Source organism: Ixodes scapularis, unplaced genomic scaffold (genome assembly GCF_016920785.2).
Source record: "Ixodes scapularis isolate PalLabHiFi unplaced genomic scaffold, ASM1692078v2 PGA_scaffold4__175_contigs__length_147842914, whole genome shotgun sequence".
NCBI classification, from domain to species: Eukaryota; Metazoa; Arthropoda; class Arachnida; order Ixodida; family Ixodidae; genus Ixodes; species Ixodes scapularis.
Window position 1 is genome coordinate 34,239,490 of NW_024609879.1, and position 15,468 is coordinate 34,254,957.

At 40.2% G+C, this 15,468-nt stretch overlaps 1 protein-coding gene across 1 annotated transcript in view; it reads left to right on the forward strand.

Annotated features, from left to right (window-relative positions):
• LOC115324942 (venom metalloproteinase antarease-like TtrivMP_A) overlaps positions 1-15,468 on the forward strand; it is a 116,954-nt gene that overhangs the window by 44,354 nt on the left and 57,132 nt on the right. Inside the window, exons 5-8 of the mRNA XM_029985639.2 lie at positions 6,518-6,565; positions 7,408-7,538; positions 8,598-8,669; positions 8,751-8,881. Coding sequence (XP_029841499.2) covers positions 6,518-6,565; positions 7,408-7,538; positions 8,598-8,669; positions 8,751-8,881 — 382 coding nt within the window. The remainder of the gene's footprint in view (positions 1-6,517; positions 6,566-7,407; positions 7,539-8,597; positions 8,670-8,750; positions 8,882-15,468) is intronic.

A 15,468-nucleotide genomic window follows, 5' to 3' on the forward strand; every position in this document is an offset into this window, starting at 1 on the left:
GATTGCTCTCTTGTATGCAAAGTTTAGTAAATATCGTTCCTTATCTAAACAACTCTTCAAACGTAATAAACGTCTTAAGAAAAGGTCTGAACCGTCGACCTACAATTCTTTTTGCCAGTTTGGGAAGCAGCATACACGTGATGCTAGTCGAAGTATCTGCTTGCGCGATGAGTCAGACAACGCTCCCCCTTATCATTCATCACCTGGTGATGTTGCAAATATTTTCGCTGCTTATTTTAGCAAGTATTTGTCTGTTGGCTACCAGGTGTTTCAGCCTGGGGACAATATTATAAACTCTCATGACTTTTTGACTCATGAAAGATTAAAAACTGCACCAACAACACGAAGGACAAGAAGAGACGTAGACAGACAGAGCGTTCCTAAGCTTGTCCTCGTCTTGTTCGCGCTGTTTTTAATCTGCGATATGTAAAACCAACTCGACCGAGCCTTCGCCCTACTGCAATGCTTGTCTTTGTTTTGTGCGTTAATTTTGGTGAAATCCGCGAAGTGGTTTTGGAAACAGAAACAAAAGGTTTCGAGTGGTGCTGATGGTATGCCGAGTTTTGTTGTCAAAGGATGCAACGAACTTTAAAATCCTACTTTCAAACATATTTGTGAAATGTTCCTGGTTCGGGCACCTTTTTAATAATTTATTTATTTATGTCTTTATTCATACCCTCAAAGTCAATCATTATAGAGGGGAGCGGTAGAGCTAATAACAAGAAGTAAGCATGGGTTAAAAATGGGGGAAGCAATACAAAAGGAAATCTAAAAAAAACAATGAATACAAACGACTCAGGCACTTGAAAAATATCTAGTCTGCTATCCTACACACACATATATATACCACAAAATGTATAAACGTTATCTGACTTATATTCGTACTGTCACATGAAATCATTGAGGTTATTCTGCAAAGCAAGTTGAGACAACTCGAATTTACTAACATTGGCTGTTAGAGAGGGAAGGCGGTTCCACTCATTAGAGGTGCGTGGGGTGAAAAAAAAATACAGATTAGTTTCGCATAAAATAACCCCTACTTTATGTAGGTGATCCACCCGTGACGATTTATAAGAAGGTGGACTTAACAGCTAACCACGTAAAGTGGTGTAACGAAAAAGTTTATGAAATCAGTAAAGTCGTGCATTTTTGCGTCGTGATACAAGGGATGAAATACCTAGGTTAGATTTCCTTGAGGATACTCTAACAGCTCGTTGGTAGTTAGAGTATATAAATTGGGCTAAGTTATTTTGAATACTTTCCAACTGGTTAACAAGAATTCCGACGCCAGGGTCCCAAATCGATGAAGCATATTCTAGTTTGAACGCACAACTGTTTTGTAGAACAATAGCTTAATAGGAGTAGTACCCGAGTGAAAGTTACATTTTAAGTACCATAGAATACGGTCAGCTTTGTTAGTAATGAAATGTTTGTGAATTTGCAAGCTAAGATTCTAAGTAAAATGAACACCTAAATACTTGTATAATTCGATAAATTCTAGCGAGCTACTATCAAGGCGATATGTGGGTAAGTTAGCGTGGCAGGGAGAGATTTGCATAAATTTATACTTGCTAAAATTTAGCGTTATATGCCACGTTTTGCACCAAAAAGGGATAGGGTTAATATCAAATTGGAGTACATGCAATCGTTCGTTTTGCGAAAAATCTTTTAAATTACCTATTTAAGGAGTGGTAATGCCTTCGTTGTTACAAATTATCGTCCACTGTTTTACTTTCGGGTTTTTCAAGTTTTTTAGCTTGTTATACGTTCGCAAACACTTCTTTATTTTCGTCAGAAAATCGTAAGTGGCCGGTATGTGGAGTCTGTATTGTGTACTTTTTTAGATTATGCTGCGCCTTTTTTAAATAGAAGACAGGTATATACAATATATTTTCATATGTCGAAAGTGTACGAACGAATTAGTCATGAATTGTCATTAGGTCCTAAAGTTTCGAACACCGTTGGAGTCGCTAACAGTCTCTGCGACTTATTTCGTTCGACATCGGGTGTTACTCAGGGATAAATAATGAGCCCCTCTTGATATGGATATCTATTAGTAATATAATGTATTTTGTAAATAATTATAACCTGCTACTTTCTGCTGATGATATTACGTTATTCATGCCCCTTCGAACTGTTGTAGACTGTAATATACTACAAAATGGTGTCTTTAATTCACTGATGGTGTAAGCTAAATCAACTGTCTCTCAACCCCCAAACAACAAAGGTGTTACCATTGGCCGACGGCATACTGTTGTTTGTTTTGCATATAATCGTGACGGGGAATACCAATAGAGCAGGGATCAATGATAAAAGATATTGGCGTCTCTGTTGATAGTGGTTAAGCTTTTAGAAACCAGGTATCTTTTATCGTGTGCAATGCCATTAAAATACTATGAATAGTATCTCGATTGATTAAGGATTTATAAAACCACACTCCTTTATGTGCATTTCAATTATTTAGCGAGATCACTACTTTAATTTCCGTCTGTCACATGAAATTCGATATCTAAAGCGCAGGCTATGAACATACAAAACATTCAGAAAATTGTTATTCAAATTGTGTGTGATAGATTCTTTGAGCGCCACTTTATAACTGTTAATATATATTTCAAAAAAAATTCACTTCAACTTTTGTCTCCCAGAAGAACTGTTCCTGACTTTGTATTTCTGCATGAACTTATGAATGGGGCAATTATTGTGCACAGCCTCTGGGGAAAGTTAATCTTTATGTTCCTTTGCGTGTAACGAGACATTGTGTCAGTTTTTATGTGCACTCGCGGTGTAAAACGTCACCGTTTTCTCGGTTCCTGCCAAGGTATAAAACCACCACTTAACCACCCTGGACATTTCTTTATCAGTCGCATTGTCCCACAGCCAATTGAATGAGCACTTATCTGCGTCTTAATTCGTTTTATTTGTTGCTTGGTAAAACTCCCTTCTTTTTTAATGATTTTTTTTTTCTATTACCTGTTGACTATGGTTCGAAAGTGAAGACCATCTTGGTTGTTTTTGGACACCTAAATAAGAATAATATTATAATATTATTATATTTTTTATCCAGTCGCATAATGTGTGATAAGAAATCAGCTTATTTCTCTTCTGACGCGTCTCTCATGTCACCGCAACGTCTAAAAAATAGACTCATCAGTTTTCGCAGGAGAGCTGAGTGCTTCAGCTACATGAATAATTGGTTTTCTTAATAGCGTAGCACGTTCAGAAAAAATATGGCATTCGATTATTTTCAGCGGTATGCTGTGAGGTCATATTTTTCGAAGCTATTCAGCATTTCACTTATTCTAGTACAGGAATGACTACTCTGGACATAGCTCAAGAAGCCGACGTTGAATATACCAATCATACTTATTTAGTTTATATATATTACCATACTGCAAATTGAGAGAGCAAAGCAGGTGAGTAGGCATCTTTAAAAGAACAAGCACAGCTAAGCGTAAAAAAGTTATAAAAAAACACAGATATTTTGATTATTTACAGCATTCGTGGTTGCCCAGTTGGAATGATCGACATATCAAACCAATATTTTAACCGAGTCAGTATTAAATCGATACGAAGCAAAAAAAAATATTTTGTTTAGTTGGGTTTTTGAAGTGTGTGTATGCAACATATTTGTGAACGTCAATAAAGTAATAACCTTGTAGAAGTTTATCTTTATTGTGCTCAACCTTATACTGGTACTTATGTGCAGAAGGTTCCCATCGGACTTTATTACGGAGACAAAGTCTGTGGATCGATAGCGATCAAAGAAAAATCGGAGAGCTTTACTTTGTGTGTTCTATTTCTTAAATATTTTGTTCTGTGAATAGTTCTGAATCTGGGCTTCTATATCCAATGTTTGGTAATATCAGTCACTTATATGGTGTTATGTGCTGGTCTGGAAAATCTAACTGCCGTCTACGTGCCCAAACCTTGCTTTAGCAATTTATTGGAAACATTTTGATGTGTAAATTCCAGATTAGATTTGATTAACGAAAAACGCCTGTAGTATATTCCAGGTTAAGAACGTAGGGCGGGGGAAAGGCAGGGGGTTGAGAAGGAAGCGGACGCAACGCTGGTGATAAGGGGAGGTTTTCTCCTCCCCGCGGTCAGCGTTGCGTCCCTTTCCTCCTCCCCCACCTTTCTCTTTCTCGGCCTAGCTTCTCGAATCGTCCCATACTATAGGTACTTGTACTCCTGTCAATGTTCTAACGGCCTCCCACAGCAATATAGGTTAACAGTGCTGGTACTTTGTTTCGAGCTGTGTTAACATATACACAAGTATTTTTGTTGATTTCCGTTTGCCGTTCGTCCCACCAGCTTGTCAACGGCTGTACACGATAATTTATTTTCTTTCGAGCATCTTATGTCTATATCTCTAAAGATGTATTTCCGTTGTAGTGGAGCCAAACGAGTCACGGCCATTAAAAAAGTAATAGAACTTAAAACACAGACAAGGGCGAAGACGAAGTGGACAAGCACAGAGCGCCTTGTGTTTGTTCACTTCGTCTTCATTCTTGTTCGTGTTTTCGGAGCTATTATTTTTTTAAAAATTATGAGCCAACTAGCCCTCCTACTCACTTTGGTGTCGGAGTCACACAGGCTGCAAAATACACTGGGCTCACTGTGCCTAAACTAAAAGAATTCGAGCTGCGCAGCGCCGGGCTATCACCAGGTCGAGCTATCGCGTGACCTTCGAGCCAGGCAATAAAAATAGAAACGAGGCTGTTTATCTAAGCAATGTTCCGGACATTTAATGTTTCTCTGGTACTTTCGAAAACACCACCGACAGCACCATCGGGAAAAAGTTTCGATTTTGATATCCCCTAAACATCTTTCAGTCATGTTACTAATATAGAAGATTAGTAGCAGCGGCCCAAGAACATATCATTGAGGCAGACCTGAAGGAACGAGTAACTTTTCATACATCTTCATATTCAACTGCACAAACCGTTTTACACAACCAGATAAAAATGGGCAGGTAAGCAAAATGTACTATAAAAATATTCGGATCATTTCAAGAGAAAAGAGCACTTTCGGTATGCATTTTGCGTATACTTATTGTTGGGGTCACTTTACACATGCGAAGAGTATAAAGTGTACACCGCATGTAAGCTATTTGGCAAGCGACGAGACAAACGACGGTGACCCCCTTCGCTATCGCTCGGTCAATCGCGTGACAAGGCAAACCACATGAAAGCAACGGGAGCAAGTGACCAAGGCGATGAACGACGTTTGCTAGAAATCCAGAAATTGAGCCCCGCGACAAGCGACAGTGAGAAATCTCCGTGCCTCATCGCTGAATCTCGTCGCTCGTCTTGTCGCTCGCTAAATCGCTTACGTGTGGCTCAGCCTTAAAGGCAAATAAAGTCGAAACAAAAAACCGAACAGTCAAAATATTTAAGATTAAAATGCAAAATAAATTCAAACCTGCCTTTCGTCTATACATTTCCACGGTGCCCCCCCCCCCCCCCCCCCCCCCGCCTTATTAACTTACAAAGCCTGGGTTGACAAAAAAGCACTAGACCAGGCGTTTTCCAAAGCTGTTGTGCAAATACTTACTTTTCGCAAAGCAGCAACTTTTGATAACATAAATGCATTTGCGTTTCTCCAGTCTTAATCGATAATATAACATCTGTGTGACTGTGATACTAAATAATACATGCCTAATATTTTATATTATCTCTATCCGCATAAATGTCGTCGAAAAGAATATAAAACATGTGAATGATAAATACCTGAATAGTAGTGCTCTATCGCATATTGAAACTAAAACAAGTGTGCCTGCAAGCTCATTCATTACTGGCATTTTAACCCATGAGCTAGGGAAAACGAGACGGAAAGCACAAAGCTCCAAGCACTTAATCGAACATTCAGTCATTTATAGGACCGGGCGTCGTTTAAAAGTTCGACCAGATTAATCACCACCCTTCATTCAGATAATTTTTGTCGATGAATTGTTTTCTTTATCGCCGTGAATATTGATGAAAGAAAAAAAAAAAATTACATTTTCGCTTAACCTTTGCTGAATATGCGATAAACAGTGCAATGAACGATTGTGGACTTTAGATCAACTTTGACGTGTTGTTGGAAAGAGTAAAATGGCAACTATACTCACAGCTTAATTCAGCCGCAAATTCAGAGGTTGGTTGATATTTCTCCGGCAATAGCGAGCTCCTTTGGTTGTCCACACTCGCGCGGCGTTGAAGTGCCTGGGTCACGTTAGCCTTCTCCCCTTGATCAAAGTTACGAATCTCGCCTGTACCATTTACTTTAGTACAAAACTTCACGTAAAGTTTGCCTTGCTACTGGTGCACTTGACCACGTCCGCGTATTGAAAGCGTTCAATTTATACTTCTGATGTTTTTCATAACTTAACCGATTAACCAGTTCGAAAAGAATATTCGGGATTAGAACAATATTTCATTAATCGGTAGGTTAATCTATAAAGTTCCACGCCTTAGTAATTTGTTGTAACCATCTAGGGTTCATTTTTTGTTTTTTAATTCTCCGCATTTTGCAGAAACAAGGAACATTCAACTGGAAGAGCGATTGAATGGACGTAATTTAAGTAAGTTAATTTTATGAAGTAATTAAATGACTGTCTAGGACTTAGAATGTTGCACACTTAATGGAGTCTAAATGTGCTTGAGGTATGTTAAATTAGAGTCTATCATTATCTAAAAAAGCTAAACAATGTAAAGCAATTTTTATCATTGATATATTCCTATATATCTGCATGCCGCTGTCCCATTAAAGAGCTTAAACGAAGACTTGATTTTTGTTTTAATTTCGCGTACACTACTTACCATGCTACCAACTTCGGAATGAAGGTTTTATACAAATGTGTGTTGCTTCAAATTCAATAGTATTATGCAGTTTCCGTCGAAAGGAGGGTCATTCAAAGAAGAATTTTGCATAAAAATAAACTTTATACAAATGTTTCGAGAAAAAAACAACTTAATACAAATATTACATATCTTGTATACTCGGAGTCTTGAAACGTAGATGTCCCCAATATTATTTTCCGCTTCTACGTATTCAAAAACAAGTACATCGAAATTACTGGATGTATTTACTAGGCAACTGAGCAAAAGAATCTATATCCTCGATAGAAATATTAAGAAAAGCACCTAAAACTGCTACCAGCTTTCTGAGCACTTAGTTTACACATTTATCTTTCTAAACTTAGTGATGCAATTTAACATATTTTAGTCTTCCAGGAATCGAAGCAGCGCCAAGCGTAGTAGAAAATAAAATTGCGCTGTGCCTTTATTTTTTTTTTTTTTCACAGACTGACTTACTTCAAACTGACTTGTCTGGCCCAATTTCACTATCTGCAGTTTGCACTTTAGGAGTGACAATCGTGTAGACAACATTTGGTAGAACTAATTTCAAAGTTTACTTTTACAGGCACCCCGAAACAAGTACAAGTTCCAGACCCATTTTTGATTGAAACACTGATTGTCGTCGACAAGCGCTTTTACAAAAACTTTGATAACGATACACAGCTTGTAACATATCTCGCGACTTCTTTGGCAACGGTATGTACTCTGCGTTTCGATTTATTTTCCAATTTTTTTATTAAGATTATTATTTTTCAATTTGCGTTCCCATTCAAGTTTTCTACCTGAGAGTCAATGTATGATTCAGCACAATGAGCATAGTGCTACCAAATCAGCTTCCCGGTGTCGTTCAGTTTGGGGCGGAACAAAAGTCATGCGGGGTTCCCATATTATGTCAATTAAGGTATATTCGAATGAACAACCATCCGCTCTATTCTTGCAATGTTGAAGTCCGTATGCCGGTGGCACCCTAGAGAGGACTTTGTCTAATTCGGCAAGCACTGAATTGGGTCAGCTCACATTGCCGCAGATTGTACACCGCTTACCAATGTTTAGGCGACGACGGCATTAATGTTTTCTTTTTTTCGCTCACTTTACTCAGGTATGATATTGTGAACCCTAGTTTATATTGATCAGTTCAATTGCTATAGCTCTATGCATCACTATGGTAGTCTTGATGGGTATTTTTTCAGTGAAACCGAAAAGGGTAATGACTTGTCAGCACAAAAATGTTGTGATATTCTCATTGCCCATATGACAGCGAAAGTTTTTAAAACTTTATTCATTATAATTGAGTTATAAAAACATAGACTATAGATTGTGTCTGGCACATTATTTTTTTATTTTTTATCTTTCTACTGCCAGTACTGGGAACATTTATAGGCGCTTAAAACGCGAGAGTCTAGTTCTAAACAAACCGCCCACGTCTCCGACCTCTGCAGGAGTTTGAACGATGAATCGCTTTGGAAGAAAAGCAAGGTACTCTGAGGACTCAGTTATTGACTAGAAACAATAAATGTGAACACTTTGATTTACTAACCTACCGGAGTTAGTGAAAGTTAAACCGAAAAGGGCAAACATGTTTATCGATTCCTTGGTGCCTTACCAAGCGAAACACACTGTGTATACTAGGTATGCGGGTCCAGTGGTCGCTTGTGACTGATATTTCAAGATTAACAAAAAGATTTATGCTAAATAAATATTTCTGTTCAGTTTTTAAATAAAATTATAGAGTTATACCTGTCCTTTTTGTTTAAGGCGAACATCAGATATTCAAACGCAAGCAACCCAAAAGTGCAACTGCTCATCGTAAATATAACTAAGGACCCGGTGGGTTTCATTTGTTGGCCATATTTCTTACATTTTAAAGCAGTGTGAGTGAAATCTAATTGTGCCTTCTATTATTTTTAGGGGTCAGATTTTCTGCGATATATTTCAGTTTCAAATCCATCCAAGGTCTATGCCGCAGTTCGCACAACATTACCCCAGTTTGCTAAGAAATACAGGAGCGCCTTGTGCGACGCAGCGATGCTCGTCACAGGGTAAGAAAACAAGTAAAATATATGAGTATGTTAACGAAACATATACGAACATATGCAGTAGTGAACAAAAAGTTATGACATTTCGGTTTTATGTGGGTAACGTTTCTTCGAACTGTGATGCAGATGTAAAAATTCTAATGGAACACTACATTAACGTACTTATAGAGTGTAGACTGATGCTTACTTAAATATGAATCAATCAACTAGACGTCGAGAAATAGTTCTTTAAAGAAAAACGAAATGTCATATCTTTTTGTTCACTACTGTATATGAACTAGGGTGACGATGCGGGCTAGTTGCTTTATGCTGAGTAGATTCGACACAGCCCACAAGAAACGAAGACGAAGGGGGAAGCAGAATAAGCGCTTAGTTTCAGCTGAAGATTATATTCAAAATAAACACCGAATTAAACAACAGCATTCCACACCATCATGACCAATTTAGCATATGTCCAGATGACAGATCTCTTTGCTATGTAGGACCGATGTTTGGCTTACATATTGCCCAGTCCCGCAATTTTTGATCGTGTGGGTCTCTAAAATTTTCCTTGTCATCGCACCTCCCCTCTCCCCCCATCCCAGCAATCCTGACGTGATGGAAGTCGGGCTGGCATCCACAAACTGTGCAATAAAGCGGCAAATGAAGCTGCTGCTTCATTGTGCAGATTGTGGATGCCAACCCAGCTTCCATCACGTCACGATGGCTCCAACGGGGGGAGATCAGATGACTAGGAAACCCTTAGAGGCTTACACGATCAAAAAAGAAGGAACTGAGCGGTGTGTAAGCCGAGCATCGGTCCTTCTACATAGCAAAGAGATATGTTATGTGGACACGTGGTGAGTTGGCCATGATGGTGTGGAATGCTGTTTTTTTACTCCGGAGTTTATTTGCAATAAAAAATTTAACTGCGTCTCCTGTGTTACCCGTTCTACTTAGTCTTCGATTGTTGTGCGCCGTGCGGAGTCCACTAAACATAATATGATATAGGAACTATATTCTTCGTCATTTGAATTACTTCTAGAATTATATTGTACAAAACATATAAGAAATAATTATGATTCTTATGGAACATGAGTTGGCCGCAGCGAAATATAGTCTCACACGGTTTCTAGTAAAAGAAAACTAGATAATTAAACTATTATCAAAGCAAGAAAGAAACTATGCGGATTATTTGAATGTAAGTGAAATCTAGCGGGGAGAAAAATAAATATTGTGTATAAGTTTAATGCATGCGAGTTTGCTTATTTCTTGGCCTGAGTAGTGCCGGCCGCTAGCTTGACTATTGATGATCACATCGCAACTAATTATATTTATATTGCCATAAAAGTATAAAACAAGTTCAAACATTTTTAAAATAGTTGAAAATGTTTAGACCTTTATTTACTTTAACATGAAATGTTAACTTAGAGATGCGCAAACAACAAACTAATGGGCAGCGAATATATAAAATATTTGACAATATAAATTGCATTTTGAATACACGGAAAGCGTAACAGGTCCATAGATTGTAACGTTTTATCAGCTTAGATTGGAACACTGGTATCTTTTTACATGTTCATACTAAAGCTGCACTTTGAAGCACAAACTTGCAAACAAGTCTTTGAGCCCCCACAAATACCAAGGTCAAATACAAATAAGTAGCCATATATATATATATACATATATAAAACTGAGAAGAAAAAACCCTTGGTGTAAACAGCAGCAACAGACGACTGAATCTTCGACGTTTCGGCCGGAGTCCGGCCTTCGTCAGGAAGAACTTTTACAGATGAACGCGGGTGGTATTTATACATTGCTACGGTCGAGTCCAAATTTCGGCGGGGTGACGGTTGGAGCTTTCGTGAGAGAGAAGCGTAGGGCAGTTCTTATCCGGGTGAAGAAGCTTGACGGTCGGGGCCAAGTTTCAAGGACGGCGGGGTGACGGTTGTAGTTTCTTGAGAGGGGGCGCAGGGTGACTTTGTGTCCGGGACGGCAGGGGGACCTATATAGACGATAGCGTACAATAAACGAAAGTTACACGCGCAAACTAAAATGCTGTCTCAAAAAAAAAAAAAGGCGGCACGGTCACTTGTGTGCATGCAGGCATGCATGAGTCAAACCTGGAAGGAAACAATGTTAAACCTAGAAGTAAAAAGAAATACAATAAATATCAAAACCTGGAAATAAAAGAGAAAGTTGATGGTCCAGTTCCGGCCAGAAACACAGTAGCACTGTTAACAAAACAAAAAAAAGGCGTTTTTTGATTGTTGTTGCTATTCGTCTGTTAGCATTTTAATCGATGCCAGAGTACCGGGGCTTTCATTTATTCCTTGTTTAATAGTGTTAAATCGGTAAATTAGGTAGGATTCACGCTGTTCACGTTCGCGATTTGATTTCAATCCAGATTCTAGGAGTGTCACTGACAATTTATCAAACGAGTGTTTTGGGAGAGCGAGATGTTTGGATAGAGGCAGTGCCGGAAGATTTATGGCGTGAGATTTGTGATTATTAAAGCGCAGTCTAAATGCCGTTCTAGTCTGCCCTATGTATTGCATTTTGCATACAGTACACTCGAATAAGTAAACGATATTCGACGAGGCACATGTTAAGTTCCCTTTAATTTTGATCGAGAACTGCGAGTGCGTGCTGCTGGCCGTGCTTGTGTGCTGCATTTGTTTACAGATCAGACATCCTGGGTGCATGCAAGGCCTACATTCGTTAGGTGGGGGCGATGAATTTATCCGAGAGTTTACTAGCGCGTCTTTGAGGTTACGCGATCGTCTGTGGACTACCCCAGGGGCGGATGGAAACGCGCGTTTAAGGCGCTCGCTTTGATCGAGAATGTTATAATGTCGTCTTAAGACATTATTTACATTAGGATGGTTCATGCTATAAGTTATACATAGATTTGTGCGTTGCGTGTCGCTTTGCGTGGGGCGCGGGCTGATGAGATCTGCGCGGTTCAGTTGCTTTGCTTTTCTGATTGCATCGTCGATTATACGGGGTGGATACTTTTGTTTCTCTAGCACTGACTTTAAATTTTGACTGCTCGCATCAAAATCTGTCTCTTTGGAACAAATTCGTTTGAAACAATGAGCTTGGCTATAGGGGATGCTGTTCTTGCAATGGTGTGGGTGGTCGCTTTGATAATGAAGGTATTGCTGCCGATCTGTTGGCTTACGGTACAGGCTCGTGGCGAGTTTACTTTCGTCTATCTTAACGTTGACGTCTAGGAAGTTTATTTCGGTTTTAGAGTACGAATGTGTAAAGCGGATGCTCGGATGAGCAGCATTGTATCGACCTATAAAGTCAACCAGCTCCTCCTCAGTGTGCGACCATACAATAATTATATCATCTATAAACCTTATGTATATTAGCGGCTTGAAACTAAACATTTGAGAGAAATCTCTCTGGTTGGGGAATACAATAATTAAAATATGGCAACCAACCAATTCCTAAACATGTAGGGGCCCTACGTTTCGAACCGACTCGGTTCTTCGTCAGGGGCGAGTGTGGCCGTTGAGGAGCGACGTTTTTCAATCTTCTTTTTCTTTTCTCAGGGATGTGGCGCATTTCTCGATCTTCTTCTTTCATGAATATGGCGAAGCCCGTTCACATACACTGTTGGTAAAGCACCAAGGCACCTATTTATGTTGCCTGGCGTCGTTTGAATATGCCAGGACTCGACGAAAAGCCTATGTCGGTTGTTAGTCTCTGCGTCGATAATGCTGGTGTTGTCGAAGTCAATCCGGTGGTCTTTGACTTCGCAGTGCTCGGCGACTGCGCTGCGCTCGTGGTCGAGCTTGCGAACGTCGTTTTTGTGTTGGCGTATTCTCTCATTAAAATTCTTTGTCTCGCCGATGTAAGTGGCTGGACAATCTGCACAAGGGATCTTATAAACCACGCCCTGCGTTTTTTCTTTCGGAGGGCGATCTTTTGGACGGGGCATGAGTAATCCAAGCGTGGACATCGGCTTGTGGGCTACGCGGATTCCTTCTTTGGCTAGCACGCGCGCAAGCGCCTCGCTTGTTCCTCTGATGTAGGGTACGCAGATGCGCGAGGTTGGGCGTGGCTGCGTACAGGCTTGTGGTTGCTGTTGTCTTTGACCTCGAGCTTGACGACGGTCAACGCGTTGGATGAAGGTGCTCGTGTATCCGTTCATTTTCAGATCAGCACGGACGGTTTTTTCTTCCTTTCTTCTGTCATCCTCAGAGGAGCATATAGCCTTCGTCCTAGACAGCAGTGTCCTAACCACCGATGCTTTGTGGCAGGCTGGGTGATAGGAATCAAACTGAAGATAACGTCCAGTGTGCGTGGGCTTCCTGTAGACTGAAAACTTCAAATTTTCTTTTTCTCTTCTCACGAGCACGTCCAAAAAAGGCAATGAATTGTCTTTTTCAAGTTCCGCTGTAAATTGGATAGCCGGTTCGCTGGAGTTGAGGTGTGAGAGGAATCTGTCCACTTCAGATCTTTGAAGGATGCAGAAGCAGTCGTCCACATACCGCACAAATATTTTGGGCGCAGTGGCGAATGACTGCAGGGCCTCTTCCTCAATGGCTTCCATGCCCAGGTTAGCCGTGGTAACGGAGACAGATGCGCCCATGGCGGTTCCGCTGGCTTGTTTAAAATACTCTCCCTTGACGCTAAAGTAGGTGTTGCTGAGGCAGAACTCAAGGAGGCGGCACAGTTCCTCCACACTAAGGACGGTCCTGTTGTGCAGGTCTTTGTCTTTTTCGAGAGCCTTCCTGGCAGCTGTAACTGCCAGGGGAACCGGCACACTTGTGAAAAGTGAGATGACGTCAAAAGAGACTAGGCCTTCCTCAACGCTCACCTTCAATTTCGAGATGCGCTCCACGAAGTCGCTGGAGTTGCTGATATAAGTCGTCGTTTTTCCGACGAGAGGAGAGAGGGTGTGGTGAAGATAGTTCGACACGGCTCGAAGTGGTGAGGTTCTAAAGTCCACAATGGGCCGGAGAGCAAGGCTAGGCTGCGCTCGACCACGAGCGCAGCGCAGTCGCCGAGCACTGCGAAGTCAAAGACCACCGGATTGACTTCGACAACACCAGCATTATCGACGCAGAGACTAACAACCGACATAGGCTTTTCGTCGAGTCCTGGCATATTCAAACGACGCCAGGCAACATAAATAGGTGCCTTGGTGCTTTACCAACAGTGTATGTGAACGGGCTTCGCCATATTCATGAAAGAAGAAGATCGAGAAATGCGCCACATCCCTGAGAAAAGAAAAAGAAGATTGAAAAACGTCGCTCCTCAACGGCCACAGTCGCCCCTGACGAAGAACCGAGTCGGTTCAAAACGTAGGGCCCCTACATGTTTAGGAATTGGTTGGTTGCCATATTTTAATTATTATATTAGCGGCTTTACGGGACATTCAGAAAGGAACTGATATTCTAATTTTCCCATGAATACGTTGGCATAGTTCGGGGCCATTTTGGTGACCATCGCGGTTCCGCTAACCTGCCTAAAGTAAATACTTTAGGCAGGTTAGCGGTTCCGCTAACCTGCCTAATGTAATGCCTAATGACGAAAAGAACTGAAGTTCTTTTCGTCTGCTCTCTCTCTCTCTCTATATATATATATACATTTATATATAAAACTAAGAAGAAAAAAAACCTTAGTGAAACAGCAACAACGCACGATTTAATCTTCGACGTTTCGGCCGGAGTCCGGCCTTCCTGACGAAGGCCGGTCTCCGGCCGAAACTTCGAAGATTAAATCGTCCGTTTTGCTGTTTTCACTAAGGTTTTTTTTTTTCTTAGTTTTATACCCACGCCTTCGGCCTCCCGCCACCATGCCCGTTATATATATATATATATATATATATATATATATATATATATATATATATATATATATATATATATATATATATATATATATATATATATATATATATATATATAGGCATGTTGGCTTGGAGGCCGAAGGCGTAGAAGACAGAGATGCAGGGTGACGGTAGAAAACAAACCAGGAGGATTATATTCGACCTTTTTACCTGAGGCAGCTCTTCGTCCGGAATGACGAAGACCTGCCTCAGGTCGAAACGTCCAATAAAATCCTCCTGGTTTGTTTTCTACGGTCATCCTGCATCTCTCTCTCTTTCTCTCTCTCTCCTCATATATATATATCTATATATGGGTGGTTTAATTTGAAATCGAATAGGCTTGTCGGAGTAGGTTTTTCAAGTTTTTTTAAAAATATATGTAATTGCCCCATTTCTGGAAAGAACAAAACCGCTTTTCAAGATTTTTTAAAAAAATATTTCGCTTCATAAAAAATTATTGAGTGGAGCAGGGTGAAAATCTGGTTTTTACTCCGTGATTTTTCTGCCCAGTTCTGTACGCTGGTATGAATACGGGAAGTATGCAAAACTCAGTAATTTTTGTGTTATTTGGACTATTTTTTAGTTCAAAGGAAAATACTTTTGTAGTTTTGTTTATTGAGATAAAGAATGCCAAACATCGTCTCTTTGACAATCCGGTGACATCTTCAGATCATTGTAACTCATGAGTTATTACATTTGCACTTATTAAATACTATGCGGGTGTAGCCCTATACATGGACTATCGACGGGCATAAGCTTTGTT